This window comes from Sciurus vulgaris (assembly GCF_902686455.1).
Source record: "Sciurus vulgaris genome assembly, chromosome: 9".
NCBI classification, from domain to species: Eukaryota; Metazoa; Chordata; class Mammalia; order Rodentia; family Sciuridae; genus Sciurus; species Sciurus vulgaris.
In genome coordinates, this window is record NC_136469.1 from 139,970,542 (window position 1) to 139,990,588 (window position 20,047).

Consider the following 20,047-nt stretch of genomic DNA (forward strand, 5'->3'; position numbering starts at 1 on the left):
GGGATACACATACTGACCCACCTTGTTGCTGGATCAGAAATTAACTTAAACAGAAGTTGGTGGAAGAAATCGGTTTTATTCATGACTGGTCCTGAAGAAGATGGAGGAGGCCTTTCATCTCAATCTTTATCTTAGGGAGTTTCGGGGTGTAAAGAGCTTTTTATAAGCAAGAGGAGGGTACCGTGAAACAATGGGCAGAAAACCCACTATAGTCAGGATCTTCCTCACTAGAGTGCTCTACGCCTTTGCCTCTTGCCAGAACATCAAAATGGGCCCCTTTTTTCCTGGGGCTAGTATCTTCGTTTTCTTTGCAATTAGATACCACTTTTCTGCAAGTTAATTCACAGTTTACTAGTTGGTTGGTGACATGACAAATGCTGTTTACCATGGGCCTGCAGGGAGCAGGACTTTACAGGGTCCTTTCTTTAGAGTTTGGAATATCTGGGTGCAAGGATGGGTCATTCAAAGATCAAGGATAGCTTGTTGAAAGATTGAAGAATTGATTAGGAGCAGGAGGCCAAAGGACTTGTGATGAAGACAGCTTCGAGACAGAGCTGCCCTGGCACAGTCTGCAGGTTCTCTCAGAAGCTCTCCTTCCGCAGGCTTCCCATCCCAGCTGGACCCCGCTCCCCCACGGGAATGGCAGCATGAGGAGAACGTGGCACTGTGGGCTACCAGTGGGTGGCAGGGTGGTGCAGTTGGCCTCTGGAGTTAAGGGTCTGACCCCTGGGATGGCTCCCAGACAGCGTGCCCAGGCCTGTCCAGTGCCTGCCAAGGCCCAAGGCGGGTGCAGTTGAAACAGAACTCCAGACAAGAAACTGGAGGCCAGATTCCCACGGCGGGCACACCTCAAATTACCCATCTTCTCTGGGCCTGGCCTCCTGTGAATAGCATGCCTAAGGCTCACCATTGCCCCCGTTGGTGGTAAAGTGAGCAGGTCGCCAGGGTGGCGGAGGCAGAAGCAGTTTGAATGGCCTGAGAGAATTTGGAGAGCTGAGCTGAGTTTAATGCAGTGTGGTGGGTGGTACCTACTGGGAAACTGATTTTCTCCCACTCAAATGTTTATTTTTCTTTGTACCAGGGGTTGAACAAAGGGGTACTTGACCACTGAGCTACATAACCGGTCCTTTTATTTTTATTTTGAGACTGGGCTCAAACTTAGGATTCTCCTACCTCGGCCTTCCAGATTGCTAGGATTACAGGCGGATGCCACCACACCTGGCCTCTACCTCATCTTACCTCCAAGTGCTAGAAAACACTTAAGCAGAAGAGGTTGGCCTTGGAAATAGTGTGAAAAACCAAAAGCAAAAGGAACTAGAAAGCAAAACACTCAGCTGAGCTTAAACTCAAGGTCGGGGGTTTCCAGCACCCCTCAGCAGTCGGTGGAGCCCTGGGCCTGCCTCAGCTGCAGCACCCTGTGAGGACCCCTCACCCCAGGGCACTTCTCATTCACTCTTGTCCCCATGAAAGTCTTAATTTCTTTCAGAAGTCGCCTTCCACATGTGCTCCCAGCACCTGTTTTCTGGGCTCTGGGGCCTCAAGGACAGGGCCTCATGGTCCTGGCTGGAGCTCTCCGAGGGTCCCGAGGAGGAGGATAGGTCTGGGTGTGCGTGCGTGACCGGGAAAGCAGGCCTAGCTGGAGGACAGCCTTCCAGCAGCCACGGGGCCAGAGCCAGGGAGGCTGAACGAACAGAGCACCACCAGGCACTGCCTGGGCTTTTTCTGGGCACTGACATTTTCCTGGGACTCGGGATCCCCAGGCCTGGTTAGCGTGGGAGGCGGCTCTGCGTGTCGTGGAGAATGCTCCCGAAGTTGCTAACCACCCTCCTTCCCACAGGACCACAGCCGCTTTGTCAATTGTGTGCGATTCTCTCCCGATGGGAACAGATTTGCCACTGCCAGTGCTGACGGCCAGGTAAGGTGCAGGGGGCAGTGGACAGGCAGGTCCCCAAGCGCCCACTGCCTTCCCGCCGCCTCAGGCATAGACGTAGGGCTGTCCTTGTAGAGAGCACGGGAGGCGCAGTATGTAGAGCCACAGTCCCGGAGAAATAGACGCTACCTTCCTGAGGGCGTTCACACATCGGATGCATGATCCACGCGTTTTTGTTCTTCAAAGATATACATCTATGACGGGAAGACAGGAGAGAAAATTTGTGCACTGGGAGAAAGCAAGGCCCACGACGGAGGCATTTATGCTGTGAGTACGATTTGATTCCTGGCACAGTAGATGTGATCTGGCCGAGTCTGTGGTCACAGCCCTTGGTGTTCATTTGGAAGTTAAAACAGCTGTGAAAAGAGGGGCAAAAAGATGAAGTGGAGCTTCGTGGTCAGCAAGTGGCAGCCGCTGCCCGTGGCCAGAGTGAACCCTGGGACTGAACAGTCCCACCACCTCCCCAGGCTTGGTTTTTTCCCCTTAGAAGTGGGGGTTGTGGACAGGCAGCTGTCTGGGTCTCTTTCCACTCTGAAATTCTCTGACATTCGGTTTACTATTTTTGTTTGAGTAGATTAGTTGGAGCCCTGATAGCACCCATTTGCTCTCTGCCTCCGGAGACAAAACCTCTAAGGTTTGGGATATTGGCGTGAACTCTGTTGTCAGTACGTTTCCCATGGGCTCCAGTGTCCTGGACCAGCAGCTGGGCTGCCTGTGGCAGAAGGACCACCTTCTCAGCATCTCCCTGTCGGGGTACATCAACTACCTGGACAAGAACAACCCCAGCAAGCCCCTGCGAGTCATCAAGGTGAGGCTCACTCCATGCTGTGATTCCCCTCTGAGAGAGGTAGGAAAAGGACCTGTGTGACTAGCCAGTAAGAGCGAGGACTGTGGCCAAGTAGAAACTGGAGAGAGAACCCCAGGCCTCCTCAGACCTCAAGGTTTTGGCAGAAGGCCTGGATACTGGTTGCTTTTCTGGGACGTGTTTCGCGGAGATGGAATGCCAGATGCCAAGTCCCCTCGAGCTACTGGGAAAGCTGGACAGTTGGGCCTGAGAGTTTCAGAGTCAGTGACCATTGCCCTCTGCTCTTGGGAGTCATTATTTCCTGAGGGGCTTGGCCTCCCCTGGTTAGGAGCACACAGGCTGTGCCTCACCTGACTGCAAGCAAGGCCAGGGCAGGTGATAGGGCAGTGTTGAGGATGCAGTGAGGGACCAAAGACCTGGGGGCTGGGCAGGCGGCCTGGAAGCTGGGCCTTGGCTGTGTGCACAGTTTGGACGTGGCCATCAGTGCAAGGGAGCAATAGCACATGAACTTGGAGGAAGTGCCAGGGCTCAGGAGGAAGTCCAAGGGCCAGCCTTGGGAGAGTTTGGTGACTGCCTCTGAACCCTGTCTGGGAGGACTAACCATGCCAGGTGCTGCAGGCCCCCTCTGCTCTATTGGCCAAGTGGGGCCTGTCTTCTCCCTCCACCTGCCCCTGCCACTTTGACCTCTCATGAGACCTGCATCCAGATGCTGCAGGGGCCCCTCCTGTGTCCTCGTGGCCCCGCATCTGCTGAGACTTTAGGTCACCCTTCCTGTGTCTGGCATTCCGCTTAGGCAAGCCCACAGCCAGGTTCTGGGCCCGGCACCCCGTCCCGGTGGCTGAGATTTCCTCCCGTGGGTAGTCGCTCTGGGTGGAAACCCCAGCACTTCTCTTACACTGCAGCTTCGCTGCTGCCAGCCCTGAAAACGGTGCCTCAGAGGCTCAAGGCTCTATAAGGTTTTTGTCCCCACTTCCCAGGGGAACTCCCCACAGGAGGGGCCTCCCCGGTTCCCGTGCCAGTGGCTCCTTGGATGCTGGCCCTGAGGACAGAGGGTATTGGAAGTCCTGCGCATTGGTCCTGCTCACTCAGGGTGATGAGCATGCACGGGAGGGGTGCATAGCCTGGAGAGAGAGGCCGTGCCCGAGAAGCTCAGCGGGCTTACCAGAGACCCTTGCTGCTCTGCCGGGCCCCCAAGAACAGTGACGAGAAATTACACGAGTAATTTCTGTAGCTTAAATGTGAGAAGGAAAATCCGATGACTTTTGACTTCGGGTGTCTTTTTTAGCATAACATGATGATGAGAGCCAGCTGCTTAATACCCTGGCAATAGAAGGGACACTAGTGACAGCATGGCTGAGTGCTGAGAGCTTGCCTCCCTCCTGAGGCATCAAGTGGGCAGGCAGGTCCCAGGGTCTTGCTGAGCACAGGTTTTGTCAGCTGATCAGGTAGCTCTAGATTCCCAGCTGGTCTGAGGCCCACACTTTAAGTAGCAGCATGGGCTGTATGCTGTGTTGGGATGAGATCCTCTGGTCCATAGTGCCCTTTACTGGGACACATAATGAGCCCTCCCCTCCCTAGCCCGTCTCCACCAGAAAGAGGGAAATGACTCACTGTTCTCCATCTTGCCAAGAACTGTGTGTACCTTTCTGTGGGGGTAAATGGCATGTGGTGGAAGCAAGTGGAACCCCACAAAATGCTTGGAAAGTTCCTGGGGGGAAAGCCCTGAGCATGAACTGTGCCAGCTAGCACTTGAACTTGATAAAGAACAGAGAGATGCTGGGGCCAGGGAGAGGTTAATCACACCTCGCCTCAGCCAGATTTCTGTCGTGGAAGCAGTTACAGGAGAGGTTTAGTACCCTCTGGAAACACGTCTGGCTCAGACAGATCCTCTGTGTACACGCACACTCTCACACCCTAGTTCCTAGCAGTCAAGGAGGGCGGGTGGGGGTGTCAGGTCTTTGGACAGCTTGGGTGGGGCATGGCTATTTAGGGGAGAACCTTATCAGGCAGGGCCTGGAGCCCGAGCAGCAGCCCCTGCTTGTGTGAGCACTAATGCCCCATGGCTGTCTCCTCCATGCAAGGCAGAGCCCAGGCAGGGGCTCGTCTGTGATGGGCAGGAGCAGTATTTCCTCCTCCAAGTGGCTGGGAAGTGGCTGGCTTCAGGCTTGCACATCCACAGTAGGTGCTCAAGCACTGCCTTGGGACCCCCATGCCTGGGCCGGGGCACAAGATGGCAAGGGTTTGTCGGATGATTGGTCAACCGTGGGGAGGCCAGCTGCGGATTGTGGGCAGGGTGGCCCCCAGTGTCTTTGCATCCTCTTCTGTCTCCTCCCTCTGACCAGAAGGTGACTAACGAGTAGCAAAGGGCAGAGTGGACAGACCTCAGCTCACTCTGCCCTGACTGTCTCCTCCACAGGGTCACAGTAAGTCAATCCAGTGTCTGACGGTGCACAAAAACGGCGGCAAGTCCTACATCTACTCTGGGAGCCACGACGGACACATTAATATCCTTTGACTCAGAGAGCTGGCTCTAACCTCTGGCAGGATTTCCTGTTCCCACGGTGCTGAGGCCAGGCCAGCCAGGTGGCACGAGGGCAGCACCAAGCCCTGAGCAGCGCTGCCCTCTGGTACGTGGCCCACACTGAGGCCCCTCAGCTCCAGGCTCGGGAGCCCTGCAGCCATGACCCGGCCGGGCATTTCTCGCTGTGCAGCCCAGCCTGCTGCTCGGGTTCTCTGAACGCGAGTTTCTCTTGTTGTAAAGGACAGCTGGCACCAACCTCGTCCCTGTCACAGGCAGTGGAGTCATTGAGTCTTAGAAATCAGGTCTCAAACACTTTATTGGAGTCTTGAAAATGAAAAAAACAAGCTAAAAGAGACAAGGTTCCTTCCCCAGGGTCACACAGTCAGTGAATCAACACAGCTGGGACCAGAAGTCCCAAGGAGGTTCCATGTGGCTCCTCAGTGACATTCCCAGGAAGCATGTGTGGCCCCACACCAGCTCCCCTGTCCAAGGGTTCCTGCCGTGCTCTCTCCTTGCAGGACAGACTGGAGCCCTGGGCAGCCACCTGTCGTCACCGGGACCCAGGCACCTGCACACACCATCGAGTCAACAGGCACTATTTCCTTCTGTCCCCTGCCACATGTGCTCCCGCAGTGCCAGGCCACCATGTATGTGGACGTCCTTTGCATGCCACTGTCCCTCCTGGAGTGGGCTGCTCCACACCTCAGAAACCTGCCTTGTCTCTGCAGGGCTTTGAGGTTTTCGTAAGACTCAGGAAGGTTCCAAAGCATTACAGCTGACGGCAGAGAAGGCCCCAGGGCCAGTTGATCTGGGGCCACAGTTGAACCTCAGTAGGCCATGGACACTGCTGCTGCTTGTCCCAGTATTGGTGCTCCCAGGCTTCAGCCATGTCGTGTGTCTGGCTGGGCTCGTCCCAGCAGTATCAGGCTTGGAACATACAGCCAGCTTCCTGAGAACCATGATCTTCACTCTAAAGATTCCCACTTGTCACCATAAAAGTAGACTCTCATTACTTAAGCCACAGCTCAAATCCAAACACTGGCCCCTGGACAGGTGGGTCACCCCAGGGCTGTCATCACCTAGTGAGCAGTGGTGCATAGCCAGCCTCCCTGGGGGTGGTCATGGGCTTGACTGTAACAAAACAGATGGATCAGCCTGTTCGCCCAGAGTCCCAGCAGATAGCGTCCGTCTAGGCTGCCTGCCATGCGTGGTATTCTCTAGTCACTACAGGGATCGCCTCTGAGGTGCTTCCAGGAGTCATCAGTGGGCATCCCTTATCCAAAAGTTTTGGAACTGGATGTATTTCGGATTTTTTCAGATTTGGAAATATTTGCACGGGACCCAAGTGCAACACACACAGTTCATTTCATAGCATACCTTACGCACATACCCTGAAGTTAATTTTATGTACAGTATTTTCACATGCCTGGGTTTTGACTGACCATCATGGGAACGAGGAGTGGGATTTTCACTTTCAGAATCGTGTCCACAGACAGAAGTCTGACTGTGGAGCACGCTGGACCAGTCATGCTTGGTCCATACTGTCCCAGATCAGTAGGCTTCTGTGACCTGGAGGCAGCTGGCTATTCCTGCCTTGGCTGTGGAGCAGACGGCCTGCTGTCTTGCAGTCAGGGCGCTGCGTCTGCTTTCTGAAATGCTGGGCCCGGACGCCCGTGAGGACACCTGCGTCCTCGCCATGGTTTGCTGCTCTTGCTGGGCTTCCCCATGGGGGCACCACCATTCCGAGGCTGACCTTAACCCTGCCCCACATTACTGGGATTCAGAGACAGGGGAAAACGACTCCTTCTCTGGGAAAGGCCACACGAATCAGGTGTCCAGGATGACTGTCGACGAATCTGGGCAACTTGTCAGCTGCAGCATGGATGACACTGTGCGCTATACCAACCTCATGCTGAGGGACTACAGGTCAGAGCTGCCTGCGGGGCCTGGGTCGGGCTGGAGGGTCTAGAATGAGCCATCTCTGCCCACAGGCCCCACACCGTGGCAGTGACTGTTCTCAGTGGTGTTTTATTCGCCCTTCCCGCTGCTAATCATTGTTCTGCTGCCAGATGCTGAGCTGCAGGGTCCACGTGACCTATGTGTAGCTCCTGGACAGTGACCAGGTGTGAGCTCTGCCCTGGGAGCCGAGAGCAGTTCACACGCCCACTCTCCTGGAGCTTGCTCCTTTACCTCTTCTCACAGTAAAGATGGGTGATGCTGGAGCCCTGGGCTCGTGGCAAGGTCGGTCCAGTGAGGCCCTCAGGGTGCCTGGCATGGGGTGCTCCATGCACAGAGCACACTCCTGCTCAAGCTTGAGATGGGCACACGGGCACTGATTCAGAGAACAGCTGTTATCAGGGCACCAGAAGTCCCAAGTGCAGGTGAGGCTCCAAGGGCCTGGGGAGCACTGCAGGTCCCTGATGTGGAAAGCAGAGATTCGCAGACCCCAGCAGGGCTTCTAGACCCCATCTCCCCACACGTGGGGTCGACCCTCGCCTGCCCTACGTTGCTGTCCTGTGCCTGGGACCTGTCTCACCTGGCCAGGGCTCACGGCACACGTGCACTTGATGCACCTGCCTCACTGACCACTGACAGCCTCTGACCCTGGCGAGTGCAGAAGGCATCCACTGTCTGCTGCTGTGCGGTGACCCTGCGCTTAACACGTCCCTTGTGAGGGTCTTCCTGTGGGTAGGCCGTGGCCACGTGCTCCAAGGGTACCCAAGGATCTCAGAGGGCCAGCCACAGCCTGGGGATCTCGCAGAGTCCCTCCATGGAGCCACTGAACACCACACTTGGCCCAGCTGCATGGAAGTGCTCTTGATTTAGTCTGTAAGAAGTGTGTGCCTATGGAAGTTATTCTGGAATGATTTTTGACAGTATTAGTCAAGACAAAGATAATTTCTGTGAAAGGTAATGAAGTCTTAAAAGCCCCTCTACTGGACAGAATGGTCCTGCCATTTCTATTGGAAGGAACAGAACTCAGTTCTGTCTGTAGCAGGAAACCTGGGTCTGAGCCACAGACCTGGGGAAAGAAACCAAGTTTCTATGGAATAATAGGGTGGCAGGACCTTGTCACAGGTGAATAGGAACAGACTGTTCACTTCCTCTCACCACCTCCTTTATACAACTCTAGTCTCCCATCATAATTGGTGACCACTGCCCCAGAGTAAGGTGTCCAATTTTTACCAGCCTCCATGTTGTGAAGTGCTCCTTCCATGTGGGTTACAGCAGAGTCTCCTGTGTGGCTCTGTGATGTGGTTTTGCTGTGAATACGTATTGATCACCTGCACTGAGCCACTTGAGGGTGGAAGTAATGCTTTCCTTTCTCCGACAGTGGACAAGGAGTTGTGAAACTGGACGTTCAACCAAAGTGCGTAGCCGTCGGCCCTGGGGGATACGCTGTGGTCGTGTGCATCGGGCAGGTACAGATCTGGCTCATGCTGGCTATAGGTAGTGGGGTAGGGGATTGACGCTTCCAGCTGTGTGGTGTCTAGTGTCTAAATGCCACTCGTGTCCCGTGTGGTAGTGGCTGTGGCCAGCACTTCTGTCAAGCACCCGTTGGCCCTGTGCAGGGCTCCCTGCCCTCCCACCAGTTAGGCAGAACATTGCCTCTAGTTTGTAAATGAGTGGTTGATTGCTGCCCATGGTCTGGCAAGTAAAAGGACAGTGTTGGGATCTAAGCATCAGAACACACTGTAGCCCATTAGCCCACAAGGTCTGTGAAGAGCTTGGCCAGATTGTCCTGTCATTGTCCATGTTCACATACCAGCCCTACTGCATTGGAGCTGTGCAGCTTCAGGCACTTGCCTCACCCTCTCTGAGCATTAGGTTTTTAACAGACTCACAGGTATGATCATGTCAAACTCTCATATCTCAGGCTCCTTTAACAAACATGGAAGCTGAGGTTGAGAACTGTCTGACGTTGCCAAGGTCTCATGCGGCTGGCTTGCACCCAGGCTGAGTGGGCTGGTTGCACAGCCTGGCTTCCCTTTCCTACACTGAGGCCACTCACTTCTCTTGGAACTTCTGGAACACAGTGACCTTGACTGTGATCCATGCCTGACCCACTTTAACAGAATTCTGTTTCGTGGTGCATGTCATCTCTCAGCAGCCTGGCATCCTGCTGTGTAGACAGGGAAGGCAGGTGGTGACAGAGGCCCCCTGGCACCAGTGACTAACCATGCTAGAAAAGCTGCCATTCCGGATGCACCCACCCCTCCCTGGGTCTGTGAACCTAATTGCTTCAGGGAGAATGGATTTCTGTGTGTCCCAGATAACAAGAATTCCCTGCCAAGTAATTATCGCACACAGCCTGAATGGCCAGCGTGGGCACAGAAGGAGTGCACAGCGTGGGTGCCTTGGGGGAGCTGCTTCTCCACGAGCACGTCCTCCAGCCCCAGCACCAGAACCCGGACTTTGTGGGCAGTGGGGGAGGACTTGGGCGTGGCCTTCTCTGCACAGGACCTGTGGCAGTGCTCCCTGCCTCAGGCCTCAGTGCCAGCTGTGGGCTGACCCTTCCTGGGAGCTCCATGGTGGGAGTTCCCCGAGGGGGCAGGTAGAGGCCCAGTCACTTGTGCTCAGCAAGTGCTGCTGAGTCTCCCTGCAGTGTCCTAGCAGTCCCGTGTACAGGCTCTCAGAAGTCTTGGCCCAAGGAGCTGCGTGTACACTTTATCCTTACCTGCTGTGACTCCTGTCCAGGCAAGGACCTTCTGCAGAGACCAGTCACAGCTCATGTGACTAGGAGCACTGCAGGGGACCTGAGACATCAGATCAGAAGGAGCTGGGTCAAGTCTGGTCTCAGGCAGATCCAGACAGGTGTACGTGTCCTCATCCACCCTTCAGAGGCCAGACTGCTTCCTATGGACGTAGGCAGCAGAGGGGTGCATAACGTGCTGCTTCTGGCCACCCCAGCACGGAAAAGAAGGCCCTGGGGAGGCAGAGGCCACACCTAGGACAGGGGTATAATGGAACCGAGCCAAAACTGTCAACAGACGAAGGCCACGCTGTCTGGAAACAGTCCAGGAAGTTAGAACCCAGGGCAGACAGAAGAAGGGTCCAGGTAGGGTGCAGGAAGGACCTCTGCCAGGTACCCTGGGCTGGAAGGTAGGTCCAGGGTGGCAGCTCCCTAGCTCCCTAGCAGGGATTCTGGGTTTCTGGCATGAGTCCCAGCTCAACTCCTGGAGAGCTGTGGGCCTTGGGCATGTGGCACCAGCTCTCTCTGCCCCGTTTCTCCCTGATGACGTGGGAGAATTGATCCCTGCTATCTCTAGGTCTGGAGTACTCCTAGTGAAGCGGGTGGCCCTCAGGCTGATAGCAAGTTACTGATTGGCTACCGTTACTAGCGCCTTACTCATCTTGAACATGTAGCCTGGGCCCCACTGCGTTCTTACCCTCAGGAAGCAGGCCCAGGACCATTTGTGAACTCTTCATGAACCTAGGTTGCAGGGCCAGAATCGGGCGACTGCCTGTTTACAGATCCCGGGACATCGGGGCTAGCACACCTGGCGTTCTGAGGACTGACACCAGCACAGGCAGTCTTCCTGCCCCTTTCAGCGGGATCCCTAGAACCCACCAAGGGATATCCTTGCTCTCCAGGGCAGCCGGGCTGTGCCAGGCCTTCAGGCCTTCACTGTGATGCCCTTCACTGTCCCCTGCCCTGTGGGTGCATAGAGCTCTGCTGCTGGCCTGCTGGGCACTGAGTTTGCAGTGTCATCTGTCACACAGACACCAGGCTGCGTGAACACACATGAACAGGTAGTGGCTCTCTGTCTTTTTTGACTTGAGAAACCAGAGCCCAAAGCCTCACATGCTGTGCCTTCACACCATCCTTTGGGGTCATGTCCCTGATGCTTCCCCTCTGTCCTTGCCCTTCAGAGACCTTTGCAGCTTTCTAGAACCTGGTTCCTGTATTTGGTCACCAAGTAATGGCCAGGTACTGGCTTGGGCCTGTCACTGCCCCCACTTGACTAGGGTCACAAGACTAGAACTGAACCGTGTTGTGCTCAGAGCCCAGGAACCCAACTAGGATGATGAGCCCTGCCCGACCAGCTGCTCTGCCTGTCTTGCAGATTGTCCTGCTAAAGGACCAGAAGAAGTGCTTCAGCATCGACAGTCCTGGCTATGAGCCTGAGGTTGTGGCAGTACACCCTGGCGGGGACACAGTGGCTATCGGAGGCACGGTAAGTAAGGCCCTTTTCTGTCCCCTGTGCCCTCTGACCTTCATGTGTGAGCAGTCTGGGGACTGAGAGCTGTGAGTCCTGGGGAGGTGGGAGGAAAGAGCAGCCCTGGAAGCTGGAGGGGCCTGCTCAAGCCAGAGCTTGCCCGGCTGCCTGGCATGGCCCTGCGAGCCAGTGGCGCTGCTGTCTCCTGCAGTAGGCAGGCAGGCAGGCAGCAGCACCGGAGGTACATCAGTGAGCTGGGCCACGTGTGCACTGTGGTCATTCCATCTGCGGACCTTTAGCAAGTGTCCTCTCGGCCACAGCTGCAGTCAGCCTTGCCTGTGTTTGAGGGGTGGGAGGGTGCAACATCAAGGGTGGCGTCCCTCGGTGTCTCTTGTTTGGACTTATAGGTGGCAGGAGAACAGTGAGAGTCTTCTTAACACTCTCTGGAAAAAACACTAACCTGCTCGTTTGCGTTTTCCTGGCGTTCTGGCTTCTCTTCATCTACGGCGTAATTCTCATGACCTTTGGTAGTTGCGGTTCAGACACAGCAGTGATTATCTGTCAGGCCAAGTCCTAAGGGCTTCACAGGCAACCTGTGCCCTCCTCCTCTTCCTGGGAGATCTGTGCTTCTGACTGTGTCCTACCACTGAGGGTCACACACACCTGTGAACTCTTGAGAAAAGCAGGTTCTTGTCCCGCGCGGGCCAGGCTTCAGGGCCACCCTGCCTGGGCACGGTCAGCTTCTTGCACCAGCCAGCTGTGGACCTCGGGAGGCCACAGTGTGTGAGGATGCTGATGCACTGCTTTGCAGCTGTCTGGGCTGGAGGCAGAAGGGCTTTGCCTAGTGTCGCTGCCGTGGTGCCAGCTCTGCAGCTTGCATGCTGCCCACCCTGGCAGCTCCTCGCCCAGTCTCATAGGCTGTTCTGCACTCACTCCTTTGGCCTGTGGAAGGGTCTGAGACCATGAACCCATGGGATCAGCCAGGTGGTGACTCTGGAGTCGCCCACCACCCCACGAGCTGTTCCTCATGCATAGCCCATGAGCTGTGTGCAGCCTCGTCTTGCTGGGGCTTGTCTCACTGCAGCTGGCTGCTGCTGCCTTCCTTGGCCCTGCTCCATTCCGTTTCCTGCTGGCTTGGAAGAAGCTGGCCTCAAGGTTATTCTGACCAGGTGGGTGGGCCAATCAGTCACAGCTGCTGTCTTTGTCACCGCTGTTAATGTCGCCGTCCTTGGTGATCTTCATGACACATAGACCTTGCTCTCTCTACTTCTCAGACGTAAAGAATTCCCTTTGGCCAGCTGAGTAGCTGAAATAACCATGCCCGTGTGACTGTACCTGCCGTCCTGTGCCTGAGCCACACAGCCATGCCAGGAGCAGCTCCCCACCCTCCTCCTCCTCTTGGTTCTGGTTGGCAGTGCCACAGGCCCCCACAGCCCATGGTGCTCCTTGCTGTGCCACGGGGGTGCAGCCACTTGCCCACCTTCTTGCCTGTACTCAGGCCTGGCCCTATTCCCCTTGGCCATCATTCCTGTGGCTGTGCTCTGGGGCTCCTCAGGGCCTGTCATTAGTCTCCTTACCTGTACTGGCCTTCCCTGGCCCCTCTCCAGCTGCCCTCTGGCATGTTTGCCTATTCATGGGGCGAACAGGTCCTTGGCACATTTGGTCTGAGCCCAGAGACCCCTTGTGTGGCTCATCACCATGCCCTGCTCCTTAGCCCTCGAATGTCTTCCTGTTGGTGAGAGGGTGCCCTGCACACGACAGCACGGAGGAGGAGGCTGGGTTACCCCAGCGCGCCCCCATCTCAGGACTCCACAGTGCCCATCGTCCTGTGTCTTCGGGTCCAGGTCCGCACATCTTCATGAGCCATGTGGGCCACAGCCATATGCTGTGCCATTCTTTCCCATATACCACACACACTGGGCTTCATGTTTCAAGACATGAGACATTTCAGCAAGTAGATGTTTCTGGCCTGACGTTGGGTTTTTTCGTGGTTGATTCCATTATCTCCTGGGTGTACCTTGAGCGATCTGGGCAGTCCACGAACACCTCTGATTTGAATGCTTTCCCTGTGGGAAATTTCCTCCTTACCAGACCACCATGCCCTGACCCCTGACACCAGTAGGCATCAAGAGCCCAGGGAGGGCTCTGACCGTGCAAGAGGGTGGTGCTCGGGGTTTCTGGCAGTGGAGACTGGCAGGGTCACCAACCATTTCACTGAGCTTCCTCCTCAGAGTCCGGCCTGCTTGTCTTCTTGGCCCTCACTCCTCCTTACAGGCGTGTGTGACGCTTCTCAGGGCCAGCCCCAGGTGGAGCTGGTGGTGACTAAGATGTGAGAGCCCCTGCAGTTAGTGGCATATGCCTTTAGAAGCCAGGTGTGGCCTCCCTGAAAGGAGGTGACTGGGAAGCTTGCCAGCACATGGACGGGGAGTGCTTGCCTGCTGGAGGGAGCAGGTGCCTGTGGGGCACCCAGGCAAGCTACGCATGGTTTTCTCCAGGTTGGCCTGCGGGCACCTGCCTGGGAACTGACTGGGTGTGTGAGAAAGAGCAGGTTCCTGAGCTCCCAGCACAGACTCAGAATGGGGAGGCCTGGGGTTGGCTCATCCGCCCCCGTGGGAGGAATCAGGACTACTGCTGAAGACCGTAGCTGGGGGCTCTCAGTGCCAGGGAGGAAAGAACAGCTCCCCTACAGCCAGGGCGCAGGTGCGAGCCTGGTGCCTACAGACCGTTAGCAGAGGAGAAGGCTTCTTACTGATGGTCTGCCCCTTCCTTTTAAAAGAGGGGAGCTCTTGTGCATCAGGGAGTGACTCCCCTCCTCTGCCCACACCTGCAGGATGGCAATGTCCGTGTGTACTCGATCCTGGGCAACACACTGAAGGACGAGGGCAAGCTCCTGGAGGCCAAGGGCCCTGTGACAGACGTGGCCTACTCCCACGATGGCGCCTTCCTCGCCGTGTGTGATGCCAGCAAGGTGGTCACCGTGTTCAGCGTTGCTGACGGCTACTCGGTGAGTGGACCCCTGGCTAGAGGCTCCTGGCTGCACCATTTGAGCCTCTCCCCTCCTCCCTGGGGGTGCCAGATGCCTTTTGTGATTATTTCAAGGAGGTGGAGACCTTTGAGGGCCGCCGGCGTAGCGCGCGGGCTTAGGGAACGTGGGACTCGGTGGTGAGGAGTTCCTCTGGATCCTGACCTCCACCTTTGTCTTCAACCTGCAACTAGGAGAACAACGTTTTTTACGGACACCATGCAAAAATCGTCTGCCTGGCCTGGTCACCAGACAACGAGCACTTTGCCTCTGGTGGCATGGACATGATGGTGTACGTCTGGACCCTGAGTGACCCAGAAACCAGAGTCAAGATCCAAGGTGACTCCACCCACACCTTTAAGGGAATGTCCCAGCTGGGCTCCACAGACCACCTTGGAGACTATACCTTGGCTGCTGTCCACAGGGCTGTGTCACTGTGGTCTCTGCATCCAGGGAGGTGACCAGTAGAGTTGGGACTCTCATTTCTTCTTTGCAAACACTAGGTGCTCTGCTGACCCCAGCAGAGGGGCCCCGGGGCACTTCTCCAGTTGGGGGCACATGCCTCCCAGGGTGGCATCTGGGAGCAGGCCCCTGGTGTCTCCCCTACCCTCCCTCCTAAGTCTCCAGCCACAGCCAGCCTCTCCTGTCATGGTGGTGTCCATTAGGACAATGTAACCTGCATGTAGCCAGCAGATTTTCTGACTAGCGTGTTCTGAAAAGACACTTGGAATTTTAATAGTATATTTGATTTAGCCAGCACCTTATCACGTCCACCTGTGCTCATGGCTCATCCACAGGGCTCTGCAGTGGCACGTGGCTGGCAGCCCCTGACAGCAGGGTTCTTAGGCCTCGTCTTCTGCCAGGTGCTTCCATTTGGCCTTGGCCACTCTTCCACTCTACAAGAAGATAATCTTTTGCTGAGTGCAACTGCATCCTTTCCTATTTAGAATGATCCCGAGTCCACCTGACTCCAGGGGATGAAGGGCGTGGCTGGCCTGCCTTGTTTGTGTTCTGGTGGGCAGGCCAAGGCCCAGGTGGAGGAGGCCTGACAGGTTCCCAGGAACCACCCTGGTCTGTAAGGAAGTGCTCGCCGCATAGCGAGAATCAGCAGGCTCATGAGTGAGACAGATCAAGGAACAAATGCCACAGGAGCCAGCAGGGTGGAGGGGGTGGGCCAGAACCTGCACTTGCAGCCAGGACCTCCAGCACGGCTTCTGTGTATGAGGATGAGCTCTGCGCCCACCAGTGTGGCACTGAGGCCCGACCAGACCTTGGCGCCAGCACCCATGTGCCACCCACTGGCTGGTCAGAGCCACATGGCGGAATTCTGGGGCCGTAACTGCCCCTGTCCAGGTGGGGTTGTAGACCCAGAGTGGGGTGGGGGCACCCAGGGGCCAGAGAGTAGGCATCCTGGAACTGGGAAGTCCCCCCCACTTCAGTGCCATTGATGCTATTGTACAGTCGTCCCTCTGGAGGGGTGTCAGGACCTCCTCAGGTCATCACGTCCAAGGATCTCCCTTGTATAAAACGGTCATTTGCATATAACTTAGGCACATCTTGTATACCGGAAATCATCTCTAGAATACTTAAACAATACCTAAAACAGTGTGATAGTGTGTGAATAGTTGTTATGCTGTAATGTTTAGGGAATAAGAAGAAAATGTGCTCCATTAGACATGACCATTGTGGGCAGTCTGTGGTTCTGATCCTTGACTGGTGAAGAACAATAGATAGAGAACCCAGACACTGAGACCCCAGGCATGGTGGTGCATGCCCGTAATCCCAGCAGCTCAGGCGAGATTAGATAGACAGATGATTAGATAGATAGATAGATGGATGGATGGATGGATGGATAGATGGATGGTTAGATGGATGGATGGATAGATGATAGGAAGGACGGACTAAGGATGGAGCTCCGCTCAGTGTAAAGTGATCCTGAGTTCAATCCCCAGTACACACACAAAAATCCAGATGCTGAGGATTCGCTCCATCGCTGTTTCTTACCTAAATCTTTTTGTTTTATGCATAAAACAGGTGTTTTTCATCCTCATGGAGGGAGAGGACATTTTGGTGTTGGGGTTTGGTGAGGAGCTGCTGGGGGCCGCAGGCAGAGATCAGGGATGATGCTGCTCCTCACCTTGCAGTGTCCATAGCACCAGGCCAACTGTGGCCGCTCCCACTTCCTGTCCTTCTAGGCTTGTTCATCTGAGGCTGGAAGGGGTTCTGCTGACAGCCCTTGGTTAGGTTCCAGAGGACCCGTACATGGCACAGGCCCGGTTTCTCCCTCCTATTCGGAGGTGTACACAGAAGCAGAGAAGTGTCAGTCTCCCTAAATGGCTGCTTTTCTTCCCAGATGCACACCGGCTACACCATGTCAGCAGCCTGGCCTGGCTTGACGAGCACACGCTGGTCACCACCTCCCACGACGCCTCTGTCAAGGAGTGGACAATCACCTACTGAGGACGCCCTCCCCACCCACGGACCGAATCAGGGACTAGTGTTTAACCGCAGCGGAGCATATTCTCTTAACTGTTTCTGTAACGCGCCCCTCGCCCCCCGCTGCCCAGGAGGGAAGAAGGCCTGGGTGGCCGCCTGCGTCTCTGCAGGGTGCTCGTGTCTGTACGCGTCCTTCTGAAAGCTTTAGACAGTAGCAGTTTGCACATGAAAAATAAAGTGAGCACTTAAACAGCGTGTGGAGCGTAACTAAAACCCACAGCCCAACCAGAGCTTGAGAGCGCGGAACATTCCAGAGGCAGCAGCCTCCAAAGCACAGAGACCTGGCCCATGGCTCTCCCTGTCCCACGGGAGCTTGGGAGCTTGGACAGGGAGCGAGTGGGCTCCCCTTTCCTGCTCAGGGAGCGGGCTGTGCGTCGCTGCTGGCAGGTGCGTTCTATAGAGCTGATGTCTCCGCCCTGGGGTGTGTTGCTGCGGAGCTGCCTCCAGGAACCGCCCCCAGACCACATGGGCACACGTAACCCCTGGATGTGTTTTGTTGTCGATTTTTGTGCTTGCTTTTAAGAATGGAATTGTGGGATTTTTTTTTTTTTTTTTTTCCCTCAAAAGACGCATCTTGACTGTTGCCTGTCTTGTTCCCCAGCTAGCAGCTACAGCACCAGGTCCAGGCGTTTAGAGCCGTTGTTAGCCAGACTAAGATGTCCTGGTCACCATTGTCACACTTCAGTGTTCTTGTCTCCCTTCCCCTCTGCTCCAAAGAGCAAAGATTAATTTAACAGCAAAGATGAAGTCACTGTTATCTAATTGTCATCGTTTTTACCTTTTCTTTTTCAGTGCAGAAATTAAAAGTAAGTATAAAGCACCGTGATTTGGAGGTTTTTTGCGTGTGTCGGAATCACTGGTAAATGTTGGCTGAGAACAATCCCCGCCTTGCACTTGTGAAAACACTTTGAGCGCTTTAAGACATTAGACTGAGAAATAATTAAATATCTTTTCTCTTCATTGTGGGTCACTGGCTTTGTGTGATGGGGCCTGTGGGAGGACTTGGGGGAAGGTCCAGGGGACCCTCAGGACTTCAAGTGCATTTAGAAGCTGAAGAAAACAAAATTCCTAAGCATCCAAGTAAGCTGTAAAGTGGAAAGACAGGTAGAAATTTGCAATCCCAATAGAGTAAGTTTTCTCCTTGTAAGGATCTAGTCAGTTGTTCCTACAGTTCATGTGTGGACGGCTGTAAGTCAGGGAGAGAAGAACAAATGTTACTCTGATGTCGGGCTGGGGTGGCCATAGAACAAAGTCTAGGGTGCTTTTCACAAGGAGGGGACATGGAATTATTGAATAATGGTGTGGATGAAACCCATGACAATCTGAAAAGTGTGGGGAAGGTCTACCTCATCCTTAGACCAGGCCAAATTAGTACTAGAGCCGAGTGGTGAGTTTTAGCAAATGGGACCATTTGCACTGAATGCAAGAAGGAACAGGAGTGTGGTCACAAGCACGGGTGTTTTCCAAGAATGACGACAAATAGAGGGTAAGAGGATGTTTATATGTAAACATTAAATCCACATGAAGGGGAAAGCGCTATCCCAAAAGCGTGGCAAGCGTACCGAACCAGAGGATGCGTGTTTGATACTTAATTTTTCTTGAACACTTTACATCTGTACATGCAAGTTACACGTGTCGTATGGATTTCAAGATATGCACCTGAAAACTACAAGTCAGAACAATGCACGAAGCGTGACAGCACTTAGGAAAGCTTGCCACAGCTTGGGGTTTTAGAACACAGAAGGCCCCCGGGGGCAGGGAGGGACGAGACCACCATTTGTTCACTCAACAAAATCATGTTTTAAAAACCTGCATCCAAGATCTTACCTGTTTCAGCGAGGGAGATATTTGTACACACAAGGAAACTAAAAGGAAACTAGGGATCAAAAGGCAGCTTCGCCTGTGGAGGGAGAAGACGCGCTGGTTATGAGGGATCGCACAACACCTCCAAATCACAGGCACTGTTGTGGAGGAGACCTGCCCTCCGTTCTGCTCATGGCGACGGCAGTCCCCTAGTGCAAGCCAAGCTCGTCTTGTAGAGCAGCTTTTACCTGGAGTGGATTGAGAATTCCAGGGCTGGGCTGCGCTGATCAGTGAGCCATATCTGACGGCAGAGGGAGCTGCTGGCGCCCTCTCAGCCTCATCTGCCAGGTTAGCGCAGCAGTTGGACCTCACCGTGGAGGAGACAGTGTCATGGGAAGAGCTGGCCCAGGCAGGGTCTTGGTCCTGTTTCCTGCTCTGATGCCGACCTCTTGTTGAGATGAGCACGACCAGAATACGGCCGGGTGGACTGCAGGCCTGCTCCCCGAGCCTCCTGTTCTTAGGTGGCCCGGATGCTGTGCGCCTGAGCACATTGAGCAATGCAAACTGAGTACGAGGGCACGCTGGAACGGAACCCTGCACGAGGAAAGCCTTCATGGTCACAGCTGGTCACTGCATTCACTTGTATTATTCTTCATCTTTGTTTTTGAGTCAGGGTCTCACTAAGTTGCCCAGCTGGCCTTGAACTTGTAATCCTCCTGCCTGTAGCAGGGATCTCAACCACAGCTCCTGCTTGACCTCTGCTTTTGCATAATGGTATTGATCACCAGACAGCCACCTGCGCATATGCATTCTCCCCCAAGGATCTTTTGGGGTTAGCCTCGTGTGAACTCACTTGTTCAGCGAGTGCCCCTGAGCCTGTCGGAGCCTTGTGAACCTGAGTGTGATGTAGACCGTCACAGTGGCACTCTTGATGCTCCCGGGAATTACCGAAGGCCCTAAAGAGGTTGTTATTAGTGGAGATGTATTGTGTCAGACATTGAAAACCAAGCAAAAAAAAAAAAAACTCTATGTATCTAAAAAGTCTATAAACCCACTACTTAGTATCATAGCATGCTGTTAAGATAAACATTTTCCAAAACAACAGAAAAACAAAAAACCAGCTATGGCTCTTACTCCAGAAGAGCAAGAGGAGGAGAGGCGGGGACCTCCCAGATGACCTGTACCAAGTTCTAGCACCATCAGCGCACTCACTTGCCTCCCTGAGCTTTGGGGCAAATCTGGGGATATATGAGTTTTGCTAACATCTCTGTTAACAAGGTGAATTTTTACAAACCGTTCACCATTTGCA

At 54.6% G+C, this 20,047-nt stretch overlaps 1 protein-coding gene across 1 annotated transcript in view; it reads left to right on the plus strand.

The window, feature by feature from the left end:
• Positions 1-17,895, plus strand: part of WDR1 (WD repeat domain 1) — a 40,239-nt gene extending 22,344 nt beyond the window's left edge. Inside the window, exons 6-15 of the mRNA XM_079153889.1 lie at positions 1,838-1,915; positions 2,117-2,197; positions 2,505-2,738; positions 5,152-5,241; positions 7,028-7,182; positions 8,591-8,678; positions 11,325-11,435; positions 14,248-14,421; positions 14,634-14,778; positions 16,793-17,895. Of these exons, the coding sequence (XP_079010015.1) occupies positions 1,838-1,915; positions 2,117-2,197; positions 2,505-2,738; positions 5,152-5,241; positions 7,028-7,182; positions 8,591-8,678; positions 11,325-11,435; positions 14,248-14,421; positions 14,634-14,778; positions 16,793-16,899 (1,263 nt within the window). The 3' untranslated portion in view covers positions 16,900-17,895. The remainder of the gene's footprint in view (positions 1-1,837; positions 1,916-2,116; positions 2,198-2,504; positions 2,739-5,151; positions 5,242-7,027; positions 7,183-8,590; positions 8,679-11,324; positions 11,436-14,247; positions 14,422-14,633; positions 14,779-16,792) is intronic.
• The last annotated feature ends 2,152 nt before the right edge of the window (positions 17,896-20,047 follow it).